Source organism: Pempheris klunzingeri, chromosome 5 (genome assembly GCF_042242105.1).
Source record: "Pempheris klunzingeri isolate RE-2024b chromosome 5, fPemKlu1.hap1, whole genome shotgun sequence".
NCBI lineage: Eukaryota > Metazoa > Chordata > Actinopteri > Acropomatiformes > Pempheridae > Pempheris > Pempheris klunzingeri.
The window spans coordinates 10,376,685-10,399,358 of record NC_092016.1 but is presented as its reverse complement, the minus strand read 5'-3'; the positions used below and the strand labels follow the sequence as shown (position 1 = coordinate 10,399,358).

The 22,674-nt window shown below is 41.8% G+C and overlaps 1 protein-coding gene across 1 annotated transcript in view; it reads right to left on the bottom strand.

Annotated features, from left to right (window-relative positions):
• Positions 1-258: 258 nt before the first annotated feature.
• Positions 259-22,674, bottom strand: part of tspan18b (tetraspanin 18b) — a 32,663-nt gene continuing 10,247 nt past the window's right edge. Inside the window, exons 2-9 of the mRNA XM_070830925.1 lie at positions 14,393-14,474; positions 4,942-5,037; positions 3,643-3,837; positions 3,259-3,333; positions 2,878-2,976; positions 2,441-2,617; positions 1,659-1,742; positions 259-1,147 (exon numbers count right to left, since the gene is read on the bottom strand). Coding sequence (XP_070687026.1) covers positions 1,100-1,147; positions 1,659-1,742; positions 2,441-2,617; positions 2,878-2,976; positions 3,259-3,333; positions 3,643-3,837; positions 4,942-5,037; positions 14,393-14,395 — 777 coding nt within the window. The 5' untranslated portion in view covers positions 14,396-14,474 and the 3' untranslated portion in view covers positions 259-1,099. The remainder of the gene's footprint in view (positions 1,148-1,658; positions 1,743-2,440; positions 2,618-2,877; positions 2,977-3,258; positions 3,334-3,642; positions 3,838-4,941; positions 5,038-14,392; positions 14,475-22,674) is intronic.

Genomic DNA, 22,674 nt, shown 5'->3' with positions numbered 1-22,674 from the left:
AAGAAAAGAAAGAAGCTATTTCACATCAAAGTAGTAAAGCTTCTGTCTCTCTTGTCAGACTGTAACTTGAAATAATGAACGAACAATTTGTTGCTCAGACTGGATAAACATCTTGCAAAAACCTTCATGCTGTGTATGTGTTTCCATCGTGCTAGGATCCACTATCATTAGCATTGGCTGCTGAACCCCGCACAAAGGGTTAATGCTATTTAAAAAAAATAATCTGAAATTTTGCAAGAAAAAACAAAAACACGACAGTCATTTAGAATGCCATTTATGTCACTGACTTTTCAAGAATCTAATACAAATGCATACACATACATTTCACCACCTAAAACCACAGATAATCACTACTGCAATAAACATCACCGTACAAATAGAAAAAGAGTCAGAGGTTGGCTTTCAAGCTTGAGAGGGGTCACGGAGAGCCACAAGCTCATATGCTCACAAATTAGTTCATACACATTCAAAAAGAGCATCCAGTATGTACACACACACACACACACACACACACACACACACACACACACACACATCCACGCCAACACACAGAGCTTATACTGTATAATACAGTTTTAAAGAAGAGTGGCTGTAAAAAAAGGCATACGGAGGGAGTGTGTTACAGTATACAGTATGAAAGGGGAACAGCCAAAGTGTACATAAAACACATTTTTTTACAGTTAAGCCAACTTTACTTAATATAAATATTCTTCATCCAAAAGTCAGTGCAGTGCCTTCTGCTCAGGCTTCACCTGGGCCTCATGCCTCGTCCACTTTACGCCCAGTCTGTGCTAGACCTGGTCCAAAAATTACTGTTTCCACTTTACACACAAATCTTTTTACATCGGCTTTGTCTCTGATCTCACACTTTTTCTATGGTTTATGTGTGTGTATGTGTTTTGTTTGTTTTTTTTGCTACCAAGTACCTCAAAAGTCCAGCTGTGAAGTACAAGAGTTTGAGAGTTTTCTACCAATTAACTAATAGAAAAAGAGATCAACAAATTTACAAGTGTCCATTTTGTTATTTTCTCCTGAATTCCCTTTTTTTTTATGTTTTTACAAAAAAAAAGAAGAAGGAGTTCACACAGATGGAGCAGCTCTACTGGATTCCCCTGAAGAGACACATTGCAAAGACCATGGCAAAGAGCTGAGGAAAGGAAGGAAAAAGAAATTATTAGCACACATAAAAATGTCAAATATGTACAGCAGTGCACTACTCTGGTTATATGCATTTCTTAATACTAATTTCCCTTTTTCAAACCTTTTTAGACAACAGCAGTCAAGGAGTTAATCCTGAGGTGTGTAAGTGTTGCATTAGTGTATTATGGATGTCAGAATAACTGTTGAGCCACTGAACTGCATGTTGATAAAGAGAACAGTGTGAAGAAAACGTGAACTATGGAACAAGCGAATTTGGTACAAAGTCATGCAGTAACCAATTATAAAAAAACGATGTACCCCAGTCAAAGCTATGTTTCTGTCTCACCACTAGATGGAGATCTTGCCATACAAAGAGCTTTCAAATAACACTATAATAAAGGCAAATATCCTCAGCATAATGCAAAATTCCTCATTTGTGAAATTAATATTCACATCACTGGAGAGACAAAGAAAATGCTGCATATGTGATGATTTACTAAAGTGAAATCCCGTCATACCTCAATGGTCAGTACCACAATGGCCAACGCTCCAGCCACGTAGATGTACAGTTCAAAGTAGTCAACTACCGCAGAGTAACAGCCCTGTGGACACACAAAGACATGACGCTCAGCAGAGAATCAATAGGCTATACACTGCAGAATTATTATTAGAAGACAATTAAAGTAACATCACAGCTTTAATCGAGTGAGGCTTTGAACAAAGGCCTGGTTGAATGAGTGGGAAGCAGGGCCTTCAGCATCACAGCCTTTTAATGAGGGCTCTTTGTGTGAATGAACAGAGAGAGACACACACACAATGTGGACACCTCATATTGTTCTATTGGTGTGAAAAACAACATGTGGAGAGCAGAGTAAAAACCTCTTCCTATCAGCTTTCATTGTAATTACATTTCACTCCAAGGTGTGTAAAGCACACACACATGGAAGCAGGGAGTGTGGGTGTGCATGTGTGAAGCACACCTCATCTTCACATATTCATATAATCATTATCTCTATTTTTCCACACATGCATCGTCCACAAAAAATCCAATTTACCAATGTATGCACACACACACTGAGATGCGTACATACATTGGTGTCTCCCCACTATAACACATAGTAGAATGGTCTCCCATGACACCCAAAACATGGAAAAGCACTAATCACCCGTGGAGGAGTCAGCGAACCCCTGGATGTCACCCCTCAACTGTCTTCTGCTCTAATTAAGCCTGGAGGTGGTTTGGAAGGAGGGAGAAAGAGAAAGGGAGAGAGAGGTTGTCTTGGTAGATGTCAGAAGTTACCTTGTTATTGCGGAACATCATATTGCCTGATAAGCAATGCTCCTGGCTGATATAGGCCAACTCCCCGGTCTGACTGGCACGCTGGCAGCAGGCTTCTGGCACCATATGATTTTGGTTGATCAGCCTGAACAGGCTGTCCTTAAAATCCTCTGGGCTGTTCACCCCACAGCAGTCAAACTGATGGGAGAGGAGAGAATAGGAGAAGAAACCCTCATTGCTGAGTGCCTATTTGTGCACTGGCCTGTAGTCCACTGTGTGCGTGCACCAATGCAGCATGAATATTGACCTAAATGTCTAGAATTTTTATATCTATAAAATATAGACCCCTGACGCCAGGCTGCAAACCTTCATTTTTTCCACAGACTGTTGGTTGGAAGAAAATGAGTTGGTAAAAGCTACAGTATGTAAGCTCTTTGCCATGTGTGCTGCGGCCTTACTGTAGTCATGATGGCATTCCATGTGGAGGTGAAGACGTCAGTGTTGTTGTAGCCCTGATAATGTCTCTTCAGCTCCTTGGTGAAGTACTCTCTGGTCAACTGCAAAACGAGTGCACAGGTTTGTATCACTACAGGGATAATATCTGTTAATATAATCTGATAGTATAAGTTATGTAAGCATAATTAAGCATACTTTTTTTTTTTTTTTTTTAAATCAGAAACAGTTGGGTAAAGGAAAGTATGAATCTGAGCAGGCAATAAATGCCAATTGTTGGCTATTTGATGCTCGGTGCTATAAGAGACATTTTGGTATTGAAATTTGACATGTAGTCCTACTGGATACTGGTGATGAAAGGTGAAGTGAATACTGCAGCAACTCACATGCTCTCGGAATATGAAGGCCAGGATGGCAGCAGCCAGCTCTGCTAAGAAGATGAGGAGGATGAGCATGAAGAACTGCAATAAGACAAAATAAAAAAGGCATAGAGTAAGAGAGAGTGAGAGAGGGTAGGACAAGGTGGATGAGTGTCAGAAAAAGTGCACGTCAGTCTCTAAAAATCACATTCTGGCTGGGCATGCTTCACTCAGCATTAACTATGCATGAGACTTGAGGCACAAAGACAAATAGAAGGACATTTTACTGTTTTGGCTTTCTGTTTCAAGCATGACAGTCCAAAAACTGTCAGACAGACAGAATAAGAGACACACGTGCACACAAACAAGATCAGTAGCAGAACAACATTTTGAATTTGTCAGTTGACTCACAAAAAGGAGCAGACACTTGTTTTCACGGATAGCTCCACAGCAGCCCAGGAAGCCCAGAAGGAAGAGCATGCCTCCCATGCCCAGGATGATGTAGACACCAGTGAATAGCAGGGGGTTCGCTGCTACAATTTCCCTGAACCCTGTAGGGTCCACCAGTACCCACACTCCCACTCCCAGGAGGAAAGAGCCCCCCAGCTGATGGAGAAAAGGAAAGAAGACACTAGTTAGACAAAATAGAAATTGGCTGCATTTTAAAAATTAATGGGAGCTCAAAGGATAGCTCCATATCCCATGTGGCATACAAACCATTCAACAGGATGTCATTTAATGGAAAATAAATGTGTGCTTTTTTTTTTTCCAGGAAAACATGCTTGCAATGAAAATCTCTGAAATGTTGGGGTGAGGGTTGAGGGCAGATAAAAGACTGGATATCTACAGAGCCACAATGCCATAGTGGGGGTGGGTAGAAATATCTACCCTGCCGCAACTAACCCCCCCACCTGCTAAAGACATGCACAGCACTGCAATCTCCATCCTCTCTCATCCTCCCTTTCAGTAAAACCCTATTCACAGCCACTGTGGGTGACTCATGTGATTAAGAAAAGAAGGTATTGAGGTGAAGGTGGGATCTGAGTGTGATACACCTCTGCCACAATCCCTTTCTTCCTGTCATAGGGAGAGACCTGGGCTTCTGATAATGAATGCCACTTATCTTGGAGGCAGAGGCTGCGGTATGAGAAAAGGAGCTAGCCATTTTGAAATCTAAATGGGCTAGAAAAACGCTGTTGTGTTACATGAGTGTAAAATGGCAATGGAGAGAAACAAAGGAACGGCAGTGTAAAACAGTGGTTGTTATTGAGTGATGCTAACAGCTAAGTTCATTCTTTGCTCTGTTGGTTGCATTATTACCCCAGCCTGGAACAACTATGTCTGGGCTGAGTCACTAAACGGTTTGGTTGCGCTTAATAAAGCAGGAAAAGAGACAAACCTTCTTACTCTGACCCTCCCCCCTTTACAGGCTCAGACTAACAGGATTACGTTTGATTGTCTGATCAAGGCTGATAAACTCAGGTGCCAGTCACAAAGTCTTCATGGCACAGTGTGCCTCAGATGTGTGTCAGCACACTAAAATCTAATCAAAAGAGAATTTGATAGAATCAAGATTGCCTCTGTCTAATGAAATGCAAATGTGGCTCCATTAGTCTGTCGGGCAGGGGCCCATTTTAAATCATTAGATTGACACTGACTTCAGAGATAGCCAGATTAAGTGTCTTTGAGAAAGAGATGAAACATACTTACAAAGATGAGGAAATTGAAGACAAACATGAGGTACTTGATGCAGCTGAGACAGTCCCCCTCCATGGTTGTCCCCCGCGCTGAAGCCTCTCCCTGCCCCTGAGAGAAAACAACATAAAGTGTGCCTCTTAGTGAATCCAGCCAAATGTTCACAGAATTCCCATTCTCCTGCACTTTGGAGAGGCATTCGGATGAAACTGCCAAGAAAATAATACTCTGCAAAAACCTGCTCACATTTGTAATGAGTTCTGCCACTCAAACTTACAATACAAATAAACACACACAGGCCCCTCCGTTCATTTGGTCTAATTTCAGCTGAAATCCTTGTATTATCCCCTCAGGCGCCCTGTACCGGCTATGGTTCCTCAGCAATCCCTAAGTAACTACAAGTTTGGGCTACACATGTCAACCCAACCTGACACAACTCATCTCACCACACACTTTGACAACTTATGTAATTTTAAAACGCGCTTTCACAGTCAGATGGCCGGATTCCCTATCAGCACTTTCTGTCTCTGGACAGATGGGGTCTCTGGATTCAGTGTGACTCAAGGGGCTGTCTGTCTCAGAGCATTTTAAGGATACGAGTCCTGACAGGGGCTCCAAGTGCATTAACCGACAACGTATGGCCTCTATGGATCTTCTTCTTCTTAATGTAATGAGAGGCAGGAGCCATGTGCTCCCATCAGCCAACCTTCTGTCTGACATAAACACACTTTCCCTGATGAGGGCCCGTCCTGGAAGCACTCCTGGTTAATGAAGAACGCCTCTCCTGCGTTAGGAGACAACATGGGTGTCTCAGTGTCCATGACCCTGTATATCTATATATATCTGATGCACTACAAAGCCTTCATTGAAGCATCTGTTTAACCTACCAAGCTGCAAATTAACAGGATTTTCCCCTCAGGGACGATCAGAATTGTCCAAGGAATCACCTCTACATATTCTGTAGAAACTGAGGTGGAAACAGTCTGTGGGGCAGCTATAATTGCAGTCTCAGTTAAAGAAGAATTAATTATTTGGCAGAAACGAACCAGCACTCTTTGCTTTGTAGTTGTGATTATTAATTTGCTCTCCCATAGCGATAGCCAGGATTGAGGCTGGGTAACAAGCGGATTAAAAAGCGATTCCTCTGAGGAATTGCAAATAGGTTTACACAACTAGGCAGCTACACGCCACCACTCCTAATTGAAAACAAAAAAATCAAAATGCCTTTTCTTCATTTATTTTGTCCGTACTTTGCAGCATGGCCGTTAGATGTTATCTCATAATATTGAGGCGGTCTGTCCAATGCCTGATGTGCAGTCAGATGACTCCCTTCTCTGGTTGCTCTCTTGGCTTCTTTGAGGCAGCTCTGACACCAGCTTCGATTCCTGTCTGTCTTTAAAGGGGCTCTGCTGTCGCTCAAATGCAATTCAGCCAAGACCCTTTTACCCCTTTGACTGAAATTCACACGCTTTCAGATGAAATAAACCCTAACTTCCAGAAACCACTGTCTAAACCAAGCGCTGATCAACTGGTTGTTGAAATTATTTTACATCCAGGTTTGTCAATTGTGCAAATAAGAAAGTCATAATCCATATCTATTCCTGGTCTGTTTTTCTTTCATTGATTTTTGCTTGTACTGGTTTGCCTTACCCTCTGTTTTTAATTGCAACGCTCCAGAGAAGGTTTTTTTTTTTTTCTCATTATACGATTGTGTAAGTTGCTGTGACAATAAAATTGAACAATGCTATAGATGTAAAGGCAGTCTGTGTATGCTGTGGGAGGCAGTTAACATTTCCTCCACCCACCAGCCTGCAGGCTTATTATTTTTTCCTCTCCTTTCCTCCTCAGACCCAGGGAAATTGATTTAGAGCTATGGTTAAATAGCTCCTCTAAATCATAATGATATGCTTAGGTATTGATCACCCTCCTAGTGGTACTCTCAGAGCAACCAACAGCCTCATTGCCTGAGATGGGTATTAATTAACCCCTCCCTTTCCTAAGCCCCACTGAAAGGCCTAATGAGGGCACAGGAGGTCTTAATTGAGATTTGCATACATTATAGTCTCACTGAAAAAAGCATCAGAAAAGGCCCTTTCTCATCCCTTCTACTCTCCACTGTTAGTCCTGGGCCCGATAAAGAGTGCAAACTGTATTTATTGGAGCAGAGGATGAAAAGGCGGAACGAGGAGGGGGAGGAAGGGGTCGGCTGGAAAAACTCTCAGGGCTTAGCTCACAACTCATTCTCCAAACAAAATGTCTGATTTCTCTTCCAGCTTCACCCTTTTGCTCTCCGCTCCCATCTCAGGGTCAAACTAACTGTCAGATCTGGAGCCAATTTTCTTTTCTGCATTAAAATGCATTGGATGCTTACGAATGAAGTGGACTATATGGGCCTAGCCAGCCTCCAAATAACAAGCCTACGGTGCAAACCAGCATAGTATAAATCAAACTGCCACAGAGACCCCAGAGAAAGTGCAGAGTAAACAAACTGGTCTTTCCCATGACTCCCATGGGATCACAGGTCCTCATCGATCACGGCCCAGCCGTAAAGATTAGACCACAAAGTCTTTCTGAATATTCTGCAGTGTACATTATGTGGACAAGAGAAACATGGTTCGCACCCCATCAGCTGCAGCAAGAAGAACATCGACAAATTACTGCTAGATTAAAAGCAGATCTTCCTCAGGTGTGCTGCTTTGTAAGCCAGCGATAAGAAGTGTGGCCTTGTGTTTGTATACACTAGCAAGCAAACAAACAAAAAAACACCGAGTCTAAACAAACACGACACAGTAGTAAGGAATACTGCATTGCTTTAGCTGCAGACTATGTGTTTGTTAGCTGGAAATGCTGTATGTATGTCCTCAATCTGACAATCTGAGTGGCAGTCTTTGCCCTGAGGTATCCAGTAAATGCCAACTCCGTCTACGTCTGCAGCATCTCCCGTTACTGACATCATGAAATGCCACACGGCTCTAAGATCCTATTGTTTACTCTTGGCAAAGACTGATCCACAGACAGTTTGGGCTATGGAGCTCGGCATGGTTGAGTTTGACGGTGGATTAATGAGAGCTGATCCTAAATCAACTCACAGTACCGACAGAAGCAAGAGCTCTGTAATGAGGGCAAACCCATCTGACCTAAATTCTTCTTAGCATGAGGATGAGGAATTCTGAAACACTACTAGAGGCCTTTTTTCATACTTAACTCAGAAAACCAGAGGTCTGTTTGGCCGGCATCAACACAATCAACCATGATGGTCATGTAAACTCGCTGTAATTAAAAGATAAGGAAGACACAGCCCCACAATGAGAGTTCTATATACATATTAATAGTACACCCTTGGGTGGTTCTCCTTGAAGTTGACACTTTCTGCACAATTAATGAAGTGAGTCCATATTCCCCTGCTTCACTAGCCACCGCCCAGGACAAATGGATCAGCACGACAAGGACATTGCGTCTGCTATTCGCCAAACTGTCGCCACCCTCCATTGCCCCACCCGATAATCAGCCAGTTCACTTCATCTTGAACATGAGCTTGCATAACAAAAAAGCATTAATACTGAAACCCTGTTGAGATCATAAGGGTTTGAGCTTGACCCCTTTAAATGTCATTGACCCTCTAAATGATCACCTGTAGTTGAACCCTGGGGGCAGCACATTTCCTCCTCTGGCTCCCTGATGCAGCTGGAAAAGGTGTGTTGTTCAATCTACTAAATGTCGATCTGATGCTCTCTCCAGAGTGCACTAATACCCTCTGATAATGACACCAGGGGACCACACACATGCAATAGCACCCTTTATCACAATTAAAAAGCAATTTTCATATTTCTCCCTGACTTCCTAAATCAGCCGCAGCAAGTAAACACCCCAAAATCCGAATAAAGACAGGCTCCTCTGGCAGTGAGCGGGGCTCCCCTGAGGTGCACCATGTCCCTTAATGAACCTCCAATTAGGAGAGAATGAGCCCTGGGCTGTGCTGTCACACTGAGGAGCTTTGAAGTGTACTGAATGCTAAGCAGCTATAGCACTGTATGCTGCTTTAGAGGGCATACAGCTTGCAGACAACAGGGAACAACCACAGAGAGAAAGTGTACGAAAGTAGCTCAAAGGCAACCCAGCACACAGAGCGTGTGGGTGTAGCTCACACAGAGAGCAGAGCATGGAAATTCAGTCGGGTTAGGAAGTTCATGAATCTGCTAGGCTTGCAGCAAATGTCCTACTGTTGGTTAGATGCTCAGGTGGAGACATACAAATACTCCACCCTCAGGCAAGCTTTGCTTAATGACTTTTCACAGTACATGCATAGGTGGTAGACATCATCAGCCTCTGCAACTTATGGGCAGTGCTAGTTCACCACAAAAAAAAGTGGGCAGTCTCTGATGAATTCGTTCTGCCTTGCAAAGTCATTTATCATTTCAGCCCATTGTTCTTATGCGTGCTGTGAATTTAAAGAAGTTCTTATCTGAGCCTGCGAGTGGCGCTCTCATGACCCTTTCAGTTGGGAAACGAGATTGCGTGAATCCCTGAGGGCAGAAGTCCTCTGACCAAGCAGCTGACAAACTCCTGAACAACAGGCTGATTAACTAGAGAAGACTCCCAGAATGAACAAATGCACAGTCAAAGACAGACTGGCCATGTGTTGTCAAGAGCACTGCAGGCCACATTCTTGACATCCCAACTGGGCGCACATCCAGCTGTTAGGTCGGTACTAACAGTTGCTCATACTCCTACAGTTGAATCGATTCTACAGCTCCTTAGATAAGAAAGATGGGAACGGAGAAGGGCATCGATAGCTTCTTGGTTTACTCGAGCGGAGGACATGTGATTGAGACGAGCAGATTTTGGCTTCTATTGAACATTAGTGTGTGTGTGATCCTGGCTCTCTCAATTCAGAGATTCTCGCTTAATTGTATCGGCACCTCTCTCTGGCTGACTGAAGATACAATCTGGCTGTGTGGGACTGGATCAATACGAGGCCCAGGCACGTGGTCAATGATGCATTGATCATCCCGGAGTTCCAGCTCGTAGTCTGCTGGTTGTCTGGCAATGAGGATATGTGGTAGCAACACACAATGAACACATAAACACTTCGGCACTGCCGCCTGTTAGGACTCAGCTCTGGCTTTTCCCATGGGGTACTTTAAAGGATGACACATAGCCATTGGGGCTTTCCACAAAAATGAGTTATAACTCAATTCAAAACTAAATGCTCAATAATTGCTGTGACGACAACTGGGGGAATTATTTCCCCGCAATGCTACTTCTGCTTTTTGCCTTCTCGCTTGGTTCTTTCTTTACTGGTGTTTTTGCAAGTTCCCAAAATCTTTGCCAAAATCCCCTCATTATGTCAGAGTAATGAGGACTGCAATAAACAGTGGTTCATTGCTTGACGAAAAGTTTGAAATCAATAATCAATCAATGGTCTCACTATTTCTACTTTGACCAATGTTTGATCCTCAGGCAAGAGACAATTAAATAGTTGGTGATGTTCTCTCTGGATCTTGTTTTAAACACTGTTCAAGATGAGGTTGTTGTCTTAAATCTCCATAGAAAGAGAGTTAACTTCACAGATGGCCTCAGAAGAAGTAAACAATGGGAGATTTAAGGAAAGACTATGCATTCAACCTCAGGGGACTAAACACAAAAGGACACTTAGAAGCATTAACATGCGCAAGAGCACAAAACAGTGCTCGGAGATCTGCAAGTCCTGACAAAGAAAAACGTGCACTGCGATGAAACAAATGATCTAAGTTGTTTTTTTCTTATGGCTCAAATGCACAATTTTGTGAAATCCTTGAGATGTTTTTAGCACATGTTGGAAACTTTCCAGCTAGCCAATAAGGACACTGGTCTCCACGGCAACCCGGATATGGGGCGAGAGTGGCCTTTGTCTGCAGTGCAGTGTTTGGCATCTCCACTTAGCACTAGTTCCTGTTAGAAAACAAAGGGGAGCAGAGCACAGCACTTTGCGACAGGGGACAGCTTGGCCAGCTTGGCCAGCCATTTGTCTAATGAGCGATCACTCACACCCTGTTGCAAGGCCATATGTTAGTTTGACTACAGCTAGTTCCCCCATATAGAGGACCTGGAAGCTGTTTCGTCGCTTACTGATGGCTTACTGACTCTGAAACACATCACGTATCTGAAACTTCATACACTCAGCTAAAGTTCTATGAAACACAAAGAAAAACAGCAAAAGGAACAGCGTAACCTAATTTGTGTTACAGATTGAGGTTTCGAGTGCAATGCAAAGATTAAAACAAAGCCTTGAGGATGAAACGTGTGAGTGTTTGTGTTTTTGTTGGATTCCGAGATGAAAGAGATACCCACATATATTCAAGGCTCCATCGCAAATAACTTCATAGAAATGAATGAAAGTTTGTTGATGCTTTCACATGAACAGTGTAGCAGAAAATTCACGATTCTTTTATTGTCTCTTATGATTCGCTGCAGTGGAAGCACCTTGTACTGTATGTGGTTAGAATCTGACTCTGTAACTAAGTGAGCAACTGGTTGAAACCACAATTTGTATTTATCACAGAACTTAAACATTGTGGTTTATTTAAACTTTTCATTTGTAACTGAGAAAATAATCTCACTACAGGGTCCATTTAGTAGCTGTTCTAGAGGTTTTAATTTTAACACACAACCTTACTTAAGAGATGTTTGCCCTAAAATGTTCTTTTGCTTCTGATGGGACTGTTTTGTCAACTACTGTTTCTAAGGTAAAAAAATGAACTTCAATCTCCTCAAAATGGACAAGAACTGGGCAAACTCTGCTTTACAGTAGAGTAGCTTCTCAATTAATCTGGAAAAAGCTAATACCTCTTATCTGGCTAATGGTTAGCAATAACAACCCTCACTATAGCAGATATTGGTCTTTCTGTCAGTTTCGGACAGAAAAATTTTGTTTTCCACCACTCTGTTTAACATCATAGGAATGTATTCATAGGAGTAGTTTACATACTTCTTAACTGAGTGATTTATGAGCAAACTAAGTTGCTGGCATGTTTTTTGGTTGAGTGTTTTAGAAAAAATAAGCAACAGCTATCAAGCCTGCTAGAAAGTATTAAATACATTTTCATTCCGATAATGAGGAAATTAAGAAGAATACAATCAACATTCTTGGTGTATATGATCTTTGGTCAATTAACCAGCCAAAATCAAATTATTAACTGAACAGAAAACATTAGTGAATAGAACACACGCTCACAGTGTTAATGTCTTATGTCGCCACATATTAGAACTTATTAAACATGAGCATCATTTGGGGCTTTTCTGTGTTTCTACCAATGTACTTTCTAAATTGCCCGTGAGTGTGAGTATCTCTATGTGTCGGTCCTGTGATTGCCTGGTGACCAGTCGAGGGTGTACCCTGCCTCTCACCCAATGACAGCTGGGATTGGCTCCGCTGCAACCCTGAAGGGTAAGTAGTATAGAGAAAAAGGATGGATGGATCATCATGCAGTAGGAATGTTTGATATAAATTCTATTAATTTAGCTACAGACAGATCTGCAGTTAACCATTAATTTGACTTGTCTTGTTTTGGTGTTATGTGTGGGACAAAGACAACAGCAATCAATGTGTGAGGATATCTCCAATGTCAAAAACAAAATTCAACAAAATGCTCTAGTCAGGCTATGGAGGAATAGAGATCTTTATTCGCTAAGCTTAGGGTGGATAGACATTACTGTCTGCCAGCAAACCAGTCGCTTTGAAGTCTTAAGATGGTGCAGTGTCTGAATCATACCAAGGGATCAGGTGTACGGAAGCTGAATAAGTTACTAAATGAGCAATACTCTGGAATTAGTAAAAGAAGAGGGCAGAAAATCATAGACAACTCCAAATGTTACCAACTCCTCAAGACGAGCATCAGATTGACCTTCTTGAGGAAATGAAAGATTAAAAATTACTGTTTTACATATAAATACTTGCTCACTAAAATTGATGTCTTTAGTCATCAATCATGGCAAAGAACATTAAAAGGTAAAGATAGCTCAATGATATTGACGCAAGAAATCTTGATGATAGCTTTTGAACACGGCTCACCTGAAGCTTTGGCTCGTGGAATCAATGCAAGTCAGAATAACTGAGAGTTCACCGTACCATGACCAGGTAAGGCAGAGAGGAGTCACAGAGTACAAAGGAAAGAGATCTTGTATGATCTGTGTTAAACATTTGGTATCTTATTTCAAAGTCCTAAATGAGGATCCAAAGGAAGCTTTAAACTGGATGTCTTCATTTGAAGTATACCAGGGGAGAGAAAGTAGTACGGCAGCACGTTCCTTGGCATAATGTCAGTAAAGAAAGGCAGGAAGGTTAACACTTCCTGTTTGTTTGTGTCCCATTGTAGATGACGTCACACGGTGATCAGCCAACATTGAGGGGATACTATTGGCAGTGGAAAACACAATCAAGAAACTAGTGGAGCCAAGCATTACCAGGAGCTATTCAGCAAAAATAACAGGTGGATGATGGCGTGGTCCTGCTGAGGTATGTAGGGTACAGTCAATTTAAAATCAAGGACATTTTCTGGAAGAGATAGTCTTATCTCTATTTGGCTCCAGGTAGATTTTCTGGGTTAAAGCTGCTTTACGTGTTTGTAGTTCAGATGTAGTTAAATGGCTTCCAGATAGTGTGGGCTACATGTGTGTCTAGCATGTAAACTAAGGCCTTTGTAAGTGAAGCTCAAGTTTAAGTGGCCATGTTAGAGTTCTTTCAATTGTGGCTACTTGATAAGTAGTTTTCCCATTAGTTTTCTCACATGAATTAATTAACTAAAAAAATGTCCAAAACTCAGAAGACAAGACCCAATTTGTAATAAAGCTAAATTATCCTTTAAGTCAGTTGTTATAAAATCAAAAATGGCTCCGGAATCTGGTTATAATCTTACATGTCACTTGCACGTTTAACACACACATTTATTTGTCTGGTTGGCTGCTTTTATGGTTATGTGCTCGGACTGATTACAGCTGATGTGTCTGGGTCTTAACTCCCCTTTAACCTCTCAATCTATACATGTCTGCGACTCAGCCGTGCCAGGAATACTAATGTTACAAATACCAATGCAAATCAGAGACTAACAAAGACCAGTGCTGGTCTGCTGTGATGGTGAAGGGACAAAAGCACTTCTCTGCCTATTTGCAGGACCGGATTCACCCGCTGTTTCTTGCCTGCACTGTGCCTCCTGTTGACGGTAACAATGGCTTTGCGCCTATGCTGTCAGCATCTTACTGAAAGGTGTCTGTCAACAAGCTGTTTTTGCAGTTTCTTTTGCTGATTTAACATGTGTCCACTGGAGTGGAATTACTGCTGGATTTGGTGGAAATCATTCATAGCAACACCCCCACATTACATAGGCTGAAGGAAAACCAAGGGCAGAAATGTGTTTCATGGGAATATAGAAGATAAAAGTAAAAGTGCAAGACCATGTGTGCTTCATTTACAGATAAGATACTACCATACCATGTGTATCTGCTTCTTTCTCTTCTTAGTTCAGGTGAAGCTGATGACTCCTCGGTTTTCTCTCCTCTCCTGTTTTCATGGGCTGTTGGACAGAAGCACAAGACAAGAAGCAGAGGTCAGAATTGAGCCGATGAGATGAATAAACAGTGAGGTGTTGGCAAGGAGACAGAAAAGTGGCACATTTGTCTTGGTGTGCGTAATTTAAGCAGAATAAGACCGCAAGCTTGGGAAAAAAAACGAAGAAAATAAAATTCTAGGACACTTAAAATGACAGAGTTTGCATTTATTATGTATGAAGCACTCGCTCCCAGCAGTGAGCTAATTTAAGACTGCAACAGTGTTTTATCTGTGTGAATATTTCACTTCTCAGCTGGAAGGCAAAATTAACAAGGAAAGAATAAAAAAAATGCACTGCCTTTAATATCAGCAGTCCAGGCCTGTGTTCTGGTCAGGTAAAATTTTAATATCTGCCATGAGGTATTAGAATCTGTGTACCTTTTCACTTGGTTAATTATCCTGTATTAGAAGACTCAACTCACCACAGTCTCCTCATACAGCTTCTGACGTGACCTTGATGAGCACCTGAACTCATGCATTATTCAAAGAAAGAATATCTTGCTTTCTTACCAGGCGTTGCTGGCTTTAACTGTCAGTGTATGATACGTCTCCAACCAAGTGTGTCTAATGACCATAAATGCTTTAAACTTTTTCCTGTTTCTAAACTGCTTTGCCACAAGTGTCTCCCAGCTGAAAATAATGATATAGCAATGAGAGCCAATTAAACTGCTGGTATTCCAGCCTCGATGTGCAAAAATAGTCAGCAACACAGTTTTGACTGACAATACTTTGGAGCCGGTTTCAAAGCACTGGCACTGAGAACTACAAGCATCAAATATGGCGGGAGCTGCCTACGGAGGCATGAACAGTGTGCAGCTCACATTAGATGGTGAAATACAGGAAGGGTATTCTCATTTTGACAAGGGCTGGGGATGGAGAATATCCCAGGAGTATTCTGGCTGATAGAGCCAGCCACATCATCCCGCCGACACACCATATTGCCAGCAGACATCAGATTCACCAGGACATAGAACCCAACTGACAGTGGCAGCAGTACACCATCCCCCATACAGAATACAGGGCTCTGATAACATCTAGAAAAGGCAATCAAAGCCTGAGTGAGGAAACGGACAAATCTGAGAAGTGGGGAGATGCACTGGAATGATACGCTCCCTTATCACTGAGCCATGAATTCAGACACTACAAAGAACATGCTCAGGGAATCAATAACATCTCCACAGTGGCTACACATGCACAGGGAGCCAAAGAATGAAGCGTGTTTGAAGGAGTCATCTACAAAATATCCACCATATGGCTTAGCAAATATATCCCCAAGCAATACAACACATTAATCTCTTTCCATTTTGTTTCAGTCTATTACAACACCAGCAGATAGATACATAATCGGCGTCCTCATGTCTGTAATACGGTGCTGAGTAGCACAGTGGCCAAATTTTGTCCAAAAGCCTGTTGCAGAGGTGGTCTCGCCTGGACCCCTGTTTTGAGAGCTATTAGCTGGTGGAGAGCAACAGTGGTGAGGGTCTGCATTATTTTTTGGTTTCCATGGAAACCTTTTCACTGGAAAGTGGAGCACCAATAGGATCGCAGAGCCTCATTGAATCGGTTATGGGGGTGAGAAGAGAGATCGGCACAGACGGCTGAGAAAGCACAACAATAGGACAAACCCTCGAGGGAGACCATAAAGGGCAGGCCGTTGAGGGTCCAACAAAGCAGGGACCAACTCAACACTAGAGAGAAGGTTTCATCTACATCCGCTCAATGGCTTTCATTTTAAGCAAATCTGTCGCGCCAACTAGTCATTGACATTTAAGCTCAAGAGCATTGTGGGCAATTTAAACATCGTGGCAGCCACTAATTGATTAAGCTCTGCTGATATTTCAGGCTCTTACAAAATTATTGCATCACCAACATCGAGCCTATGCGTAGCACAGCAGCACATTATAAATTATACGCTTCTACATACAGTGTGTACTGTAGTTATCCCCTGCAGTCGTATTCACAATAGAGATAGCAGAGGAAACTGCAGTGGCCATAAAGAGGAATGCTTCTAGTATGCTTCAAATAAAGATCATCAAACAGCATTTAACCTGTGTCCCACTGTTGTAACTTTCCAGAAACTGACAATTAGTAAAAAGCAGACGTATGATGGATGTACAGTCAGTACATCAACTTCACATGGTAATTGGTGTGCACAGTAGAGGTCCTCATGGATCTATTTATTTACTTTGTTCTGGGATCCCCACATGTGAGGCCCAAGTCGGACCAGGTCCAAACTATACTCTGATTTACTCAGGTTGGGTTGGGTCTTACTTTACTGCCATAGGTCTCAAGTCTGTGTGTCAATACGTCTAAAACCTGGATTAAATGGATCCGAGCATACTCTCCGTTCATATGGCACATCATAATCACTGCATGATTTTAAGAAATCAGCAGCCAATGAAAAAGATTCATACTCGAATTTGATTCAAAAATTATCTTTTGTCACACAGTGGACTGCAGAGCGTTTTGTTGTTGGTGTCGAAGATCAAAACAGGACTTCATGCTGTGCTGTTGGTGTTCTCTCTATATTAGGCTCACTGGGTCGACCGCATTCTGTATTTAGGATTTCTCAGGTTTTCTCAGGTTGGGTCTGACTGCTCAGATCCCCTTCAGAATAGGGTAAGTATAAACTTTTTAGTTTTGAGCACAGCTCAGCCTTTACTATATGTGTGCAACTGGCTAGGGACTCATGATTTGTATTTTCTCTGCCTCAATAAGAAAAACCTTGAATGAAATGCCAAAGGTCAGAGAACAGCAGTGAGTTTGATCAGCGACACTTCCTCTGGGGACAGGAAAACAAGGGAGGAAGTGACAATTCTTCCATCTGCACCTCACAGCTGGGTTTGAGTTCATGTTCTCACCAGTATTGACAAAAGCAAACCTCTGAGATTTAGAGGCAACTCCAAATTTAGAGATAATGACCTATGGGGCCTTTTACGCACTGAATCAATTCTTTAGAAACACTCTTAATAAAAGGAAAAATCAAAAGCTCTAGATGTAAGCCATCCCTGGTGATCTCCGAGCAAATACTGATGCAGTCTATATACATCATGTGATGATATTATAGAAAGAGGAAAGAGGGCAATTGCAGGCAGTCATATATCTCCTGAACAGCCGCTTTAATGAGGGTAATACTAAGGCAGAATTATCGCCTTACTGCATCTGGATTTATTGATCGAACAGTGTGAGTCAACCACCAGAGATAAAGATAAACCACCTCGATGGAGAAACAATCCCCACTCTGATCAGAGGGCATCGCTCAATTAATCACTCACTCTCGCTCCTCACGGGCCACAGCTAACCCACTGTTTTCTTTGTTCACTACAGTAAGTGCACTCGGGGTTACACACCGCAGCAGAGAGCATTCGCTCATTTGGAGCGTACAATTATTCCACCGAAAAGATGCAGATTTAACTCATTCCACAGTCATTGGTTTTCTCTGTGCTGATTGTTTCAGGCAAAATGAAAACCTGATAGGAATGCAGCCCCTGGAAAGGCATTTGGAAGGTGCCATTTTGATACTGATGAAAGCTGACAGTGTGTCCCCCTCTTCAGTATGTCAGTGGCAAACATTAGCCAGGCCTTTTCTCTTTGTAGCAGGTTCCTCAGGCAGCAGCCCGTATCTCACACCGCTACAAAGATGCCCAAATCAAAGACTAGTCATAAGTGTCTTACACAGACCCTTTCAAACATCTGCAACTTGAATCTATAATTAGACAACTCAACCTTCTTTCTACAATATGATAAAAAAAAACCTACTTGTTGTTATTTTCTTTAACCCATGTCAGTCTAACTTAACCAGCTGCCTCATACACCTCCACACTTTCACCCTACTTCCCAGGCCCCAAAGGCTAGCCCTCCTGTCTCCAAGGAGCCAGGGGCCTGAGGGGCATCACAACACCGCTTTGAAGTCGAGCGATTAAAGAGGAAAGACCTGTCGAATTGGGATGATGGGGCTAAGGTTTGGAGAGGGGGAGGATCAGTACGAGGGACAGGAAAGGCTGTGAATACTGAGAGCCCAGGCCCCCATGGGATACAATTAAGAGCAAGGCTTTTTTAGTGAGGGTTACAAAAACACAGCAAGGATACCAGCAGTGCAGCCTTCCAAACCAAGGTAAGAGTTCATTACTACATACACAGAGGGGGCTAGGGCTGTTAAATTCTCGCCAGTTTGTACACCGACCCCCCCCACACTCCCCACACCCACTGGCCCTGCGAGTTGACGAACAGCCGCATGGTAACCATTTCCATCTCAGTTAAATCCTAAAGCCCAGAAAAGCTTGAGAATCATGCAGCTTACAGCTCACAGAGCCTCAAACCTACAGAAGAATTGAGATGAAGATCCAGGCTGTCTGCACAAAGAGAAAGTTGGTATAGAGTCTTCCCTCAGGATGCTTTCCTCTGACGAAAGACAACACACCAGATTTGTTGTCAAATCAAATTGGAAGACAGACAAGACAACAAAATTAGAAAAGCTATGACTAGACGTGAGCTGAGACAAATAACTGTTTTTTTATTATCGATTGTAAAAATTATTTTGTCAATGACTTAACTGATTGCACAATTTTAAAACCTTTTACAGACTTAAGCAGTCGTACTTTCCTAAAACCCAGGTTATGTTTTCAATTGTTTTAATTGACCAAAAGTTCTGAAACTTTTAATAACAAAAGCATATAAAACAAAAGCATTAAATCCTGACTGTTTAGAAGATAGAGCTAGAGAATGTTTGCACGTATGCTTGAACAATAAATTGATTACCAAAATAGCTGCAAATTGATTTTCTGTTGGTCAGTTAATTGATTAATTCACTGCTCTTTTCAGTTCTGGTAATGGCAACTGGTCCCAAACCCAGCTCCTAAGTATGTTAACCAAAGTAAGGCAGTTTTAACACTTGTACCACAATAATTGATGAGTTTGTTTTATGTTTTGCTATATTGCTGAACCTGAAGCATTGGAATCCAATAGTAATACTCATAGTAAACAATGGTATTTTGTACTTGTACTTGTATTTTCCTCAAGACATTGAATGTTGAAATATGTGGCCACTGTTGTCCTATAACTCAAACCAGCCACTTACACATGTGTTCCGAACACATCTGGCAACCATTTCTAGGCCTCATTTAAATTTTGTTAAAATACCATAGAGCAGTAGGTTCTGTATATTTGTTGAAATCATATTCTGTAGCAAAGACCACTTTGGCAATGATCAGAACCACAAGGTCCTTAGCAGTTACCTGGAATTATGAATATCTGCCCTTAAAATGGCTTCTAAAGACTGATTAAGCTGTTTAGTGTGCTGACAAACAATGTGGTACACATCTCACTGAGAAGATGCACAAGAAGTGGAAACAGATTCTCTTCTCAATGGGACCACATGCACCTTATTTTCATAATCAAAACCAGTGGAGAGTATTCATGTTTGGACTCCACCACAAGCAAAACTTCTAATCTGAAATAGCTATTTTGCTCATATCCAAAAAAGCTACACCAAAGCAGTTTGTTTATGTTAACCTGAATTATGCTGCATGAAAAACTTTGACACAACTATGATCGGTCTTATATATAAATCACAATATAATCAAAAGGGAAAAAAAGGAGGAACACTTGGATTGCTGCCTGGTGGTCTCAACATCAGTTCAGCCCAAACTCTGAAGCCCAGTGGGTCTGGTTCCCATTGCCGATGGTTTTCACTGCATATCTTATTGAGCACACCCAGCAAAGCTAACTACTCTATTCACACACCATTCTGAAATTCAGATAAAATCATCTACGTCTGTGATTGATTCCAGAACAAATATTTTCATTTGGCATATTTGAGGCATAGAATTGTTGTTGTCAACCATGTCCAAACAAGGTAGAACAACACTGTAAAGGGTGGGCTGAAACAACGCACTGACTGCCTTTGTTTAAGAGCACAAACATGTGGGTCACATTACTATACAACAGTATAAACAAACATAGAGACAGATGGCAGGATTGTTGCCCAAAAAGAAACACGCAAGATGTTGAAAACACCTTAGAAGGCACCTTAGAGTTTCCCCACAGAGTTTTATACTCTAGCTGGGCCACCTTTGTTAATGTCCTAAAAATCAATACACTTTTAAGAAATAGAGCATTAACCTTCTGGGAAAAGAGCAGAAGTGCTATCTTACATAACACATGCTATACGTTAAAGTAAAGAGTGTGGCTATTGTTTAGTCCATTAACGATTAACTAAATTGATTACAAGATGAAATATGTTGAGATCAGGATTGGTTGCACCTCTGCTAAACCCATAAATCACATTTCCATTTACCCTGTCTCTGATTCATCATAGAGTAGTATCAATATGATCAACTGTAATAGTCCAGTGTCCAGCGTTACAAAAGCAACCAGAAATTACTAGAACACTAAAAGGCAATATTACAGAATGGTGATTGCAGCAGACATGGAATCAGCACCTGAAGAATCAATACTGTATCCTATCAGGAGATCCCTGCTGATTGCAGTCTTGCACCCAGCTAGTTAACAGTAGTGTCTTTCAAATAAATCAGGCAATAATGTTATTATGTAGAGGCCAAAATCAATTTCTTGAGCCCAAATTTATTGAGTAATGCATAAAGCATGTCTAATTCATTACGCACAAATGCAAACAAATGCATACGGTATCCAGCACAAAGAAAATATAGCATTAGCATCAACTTACTTTGTTTTTTCCGTAAAACCAACAAACGCAAGCATTAATACATTAATGTATACACCTACCTGTAAGTAATGTTGGGAACAGTAGTACTTATTGCTCTAGCTATCAACAGTTGTGTGGCTGACATATGTTATGTTGTATTTGTTTTGGTCGTCCAGCAGTTTTCTTACCTAGCAAACCCCTGGGAAAAAGAAATGAGTCTCATGTTGTAAGATGTATTTAAGGGCAACTAACTGACTAACTAATAACTTTGGTAAAACACTTGACTCCGCAGTGATGCCAAACATTGGATTTGTTAAGAGTTTACATCCAGGTGTATCAGCTGGGGTAACTGAGCGCGAACAATGTTTGACTTCAGCTTTGCAATAATTGTGCTCCACTGAAACGCACAAAGCAGTGCTCCATTTCAAGACTAAAACCCAACAAACAAGTTTAATTGAAGCTTAATAGAAAATCAGTATGCAACAGCGCTTAATAACAAAGTTGCTGCATGCAGAGAGATGGTAGTCTGCCTCTCTGTGGATTTCGCAAGGGTCTGCACAGGAGCAGCAGGGCAGGTGTCCCACTGGGTTATGAGAGCCAGAAGCTTTGCATCTGGATCATTTCCTCAGCCCAGAGGGGCTCCACACTGGGACAACCTCATAAAGCTGCACATATGCCAAAGAACCTCAAATCCCTCCGAATCCTTCATGAGCTTGTATGTGGTGACTGTGGTGATACCAGGTAACAAGCTGTGACAAACTCACAACATCACAGACGTCACTCGTGCTTTTTGTCTCTCACACTGTCAGATGGGCTCACACTAATGGCCAAATAGCCTGAAAATGTGTTTCTGCATGAGGGGCAAAAAATGGTTTTCTCACTCGTGTTCTTCAGCAGAGCAGGGTGAGACTGATGGCAGGAGGATTACTGGAGCAGCAAAAGATGAAACCAGGATAAAGAGGAACTCTGAACCATGTAAGTAAGACTTCTGTCCACTCCAGAAAACCTTAAGATGCACCCTTTTGCACATTGGTTCACTCTAAGCTTGATACTTGCTTAGCAAAGAGTTGAAAGATATCCTTTGAGGAGATATCCTGCCTGTGAGTGAGTCCCAAGAGAAAGCCAGGAGTGACTGAAATGTGGAAAAAGAGGGTTGGACATTTTCCATGGTACAATCTTGTGAAAATGCAGGAGTGCTTTCAGAAACATTCTTTCAATAGACTGAGGGAGCCACAAGCGGGGAGACGTCAAGAGAAATCATGCTTGGCTCAGCACAAAAAGCACTCAGAAAAATGAGATTTAATCTGCTGAGTTTAGAATGTATTAGCCAGATGTAAATAGTCAGTACCAGCTGTGAGAAAGATAACTTCCACAACCCTGCTGCTTGGAAAAACAATGCATGAAACATCAAACATTACTAATGAAAGAAACTCTGCAAACAGAGATATTTAAAGGCCGAAATAAAACTTTCACAAGCCGGGAACACCATAGCTGTGGGAAT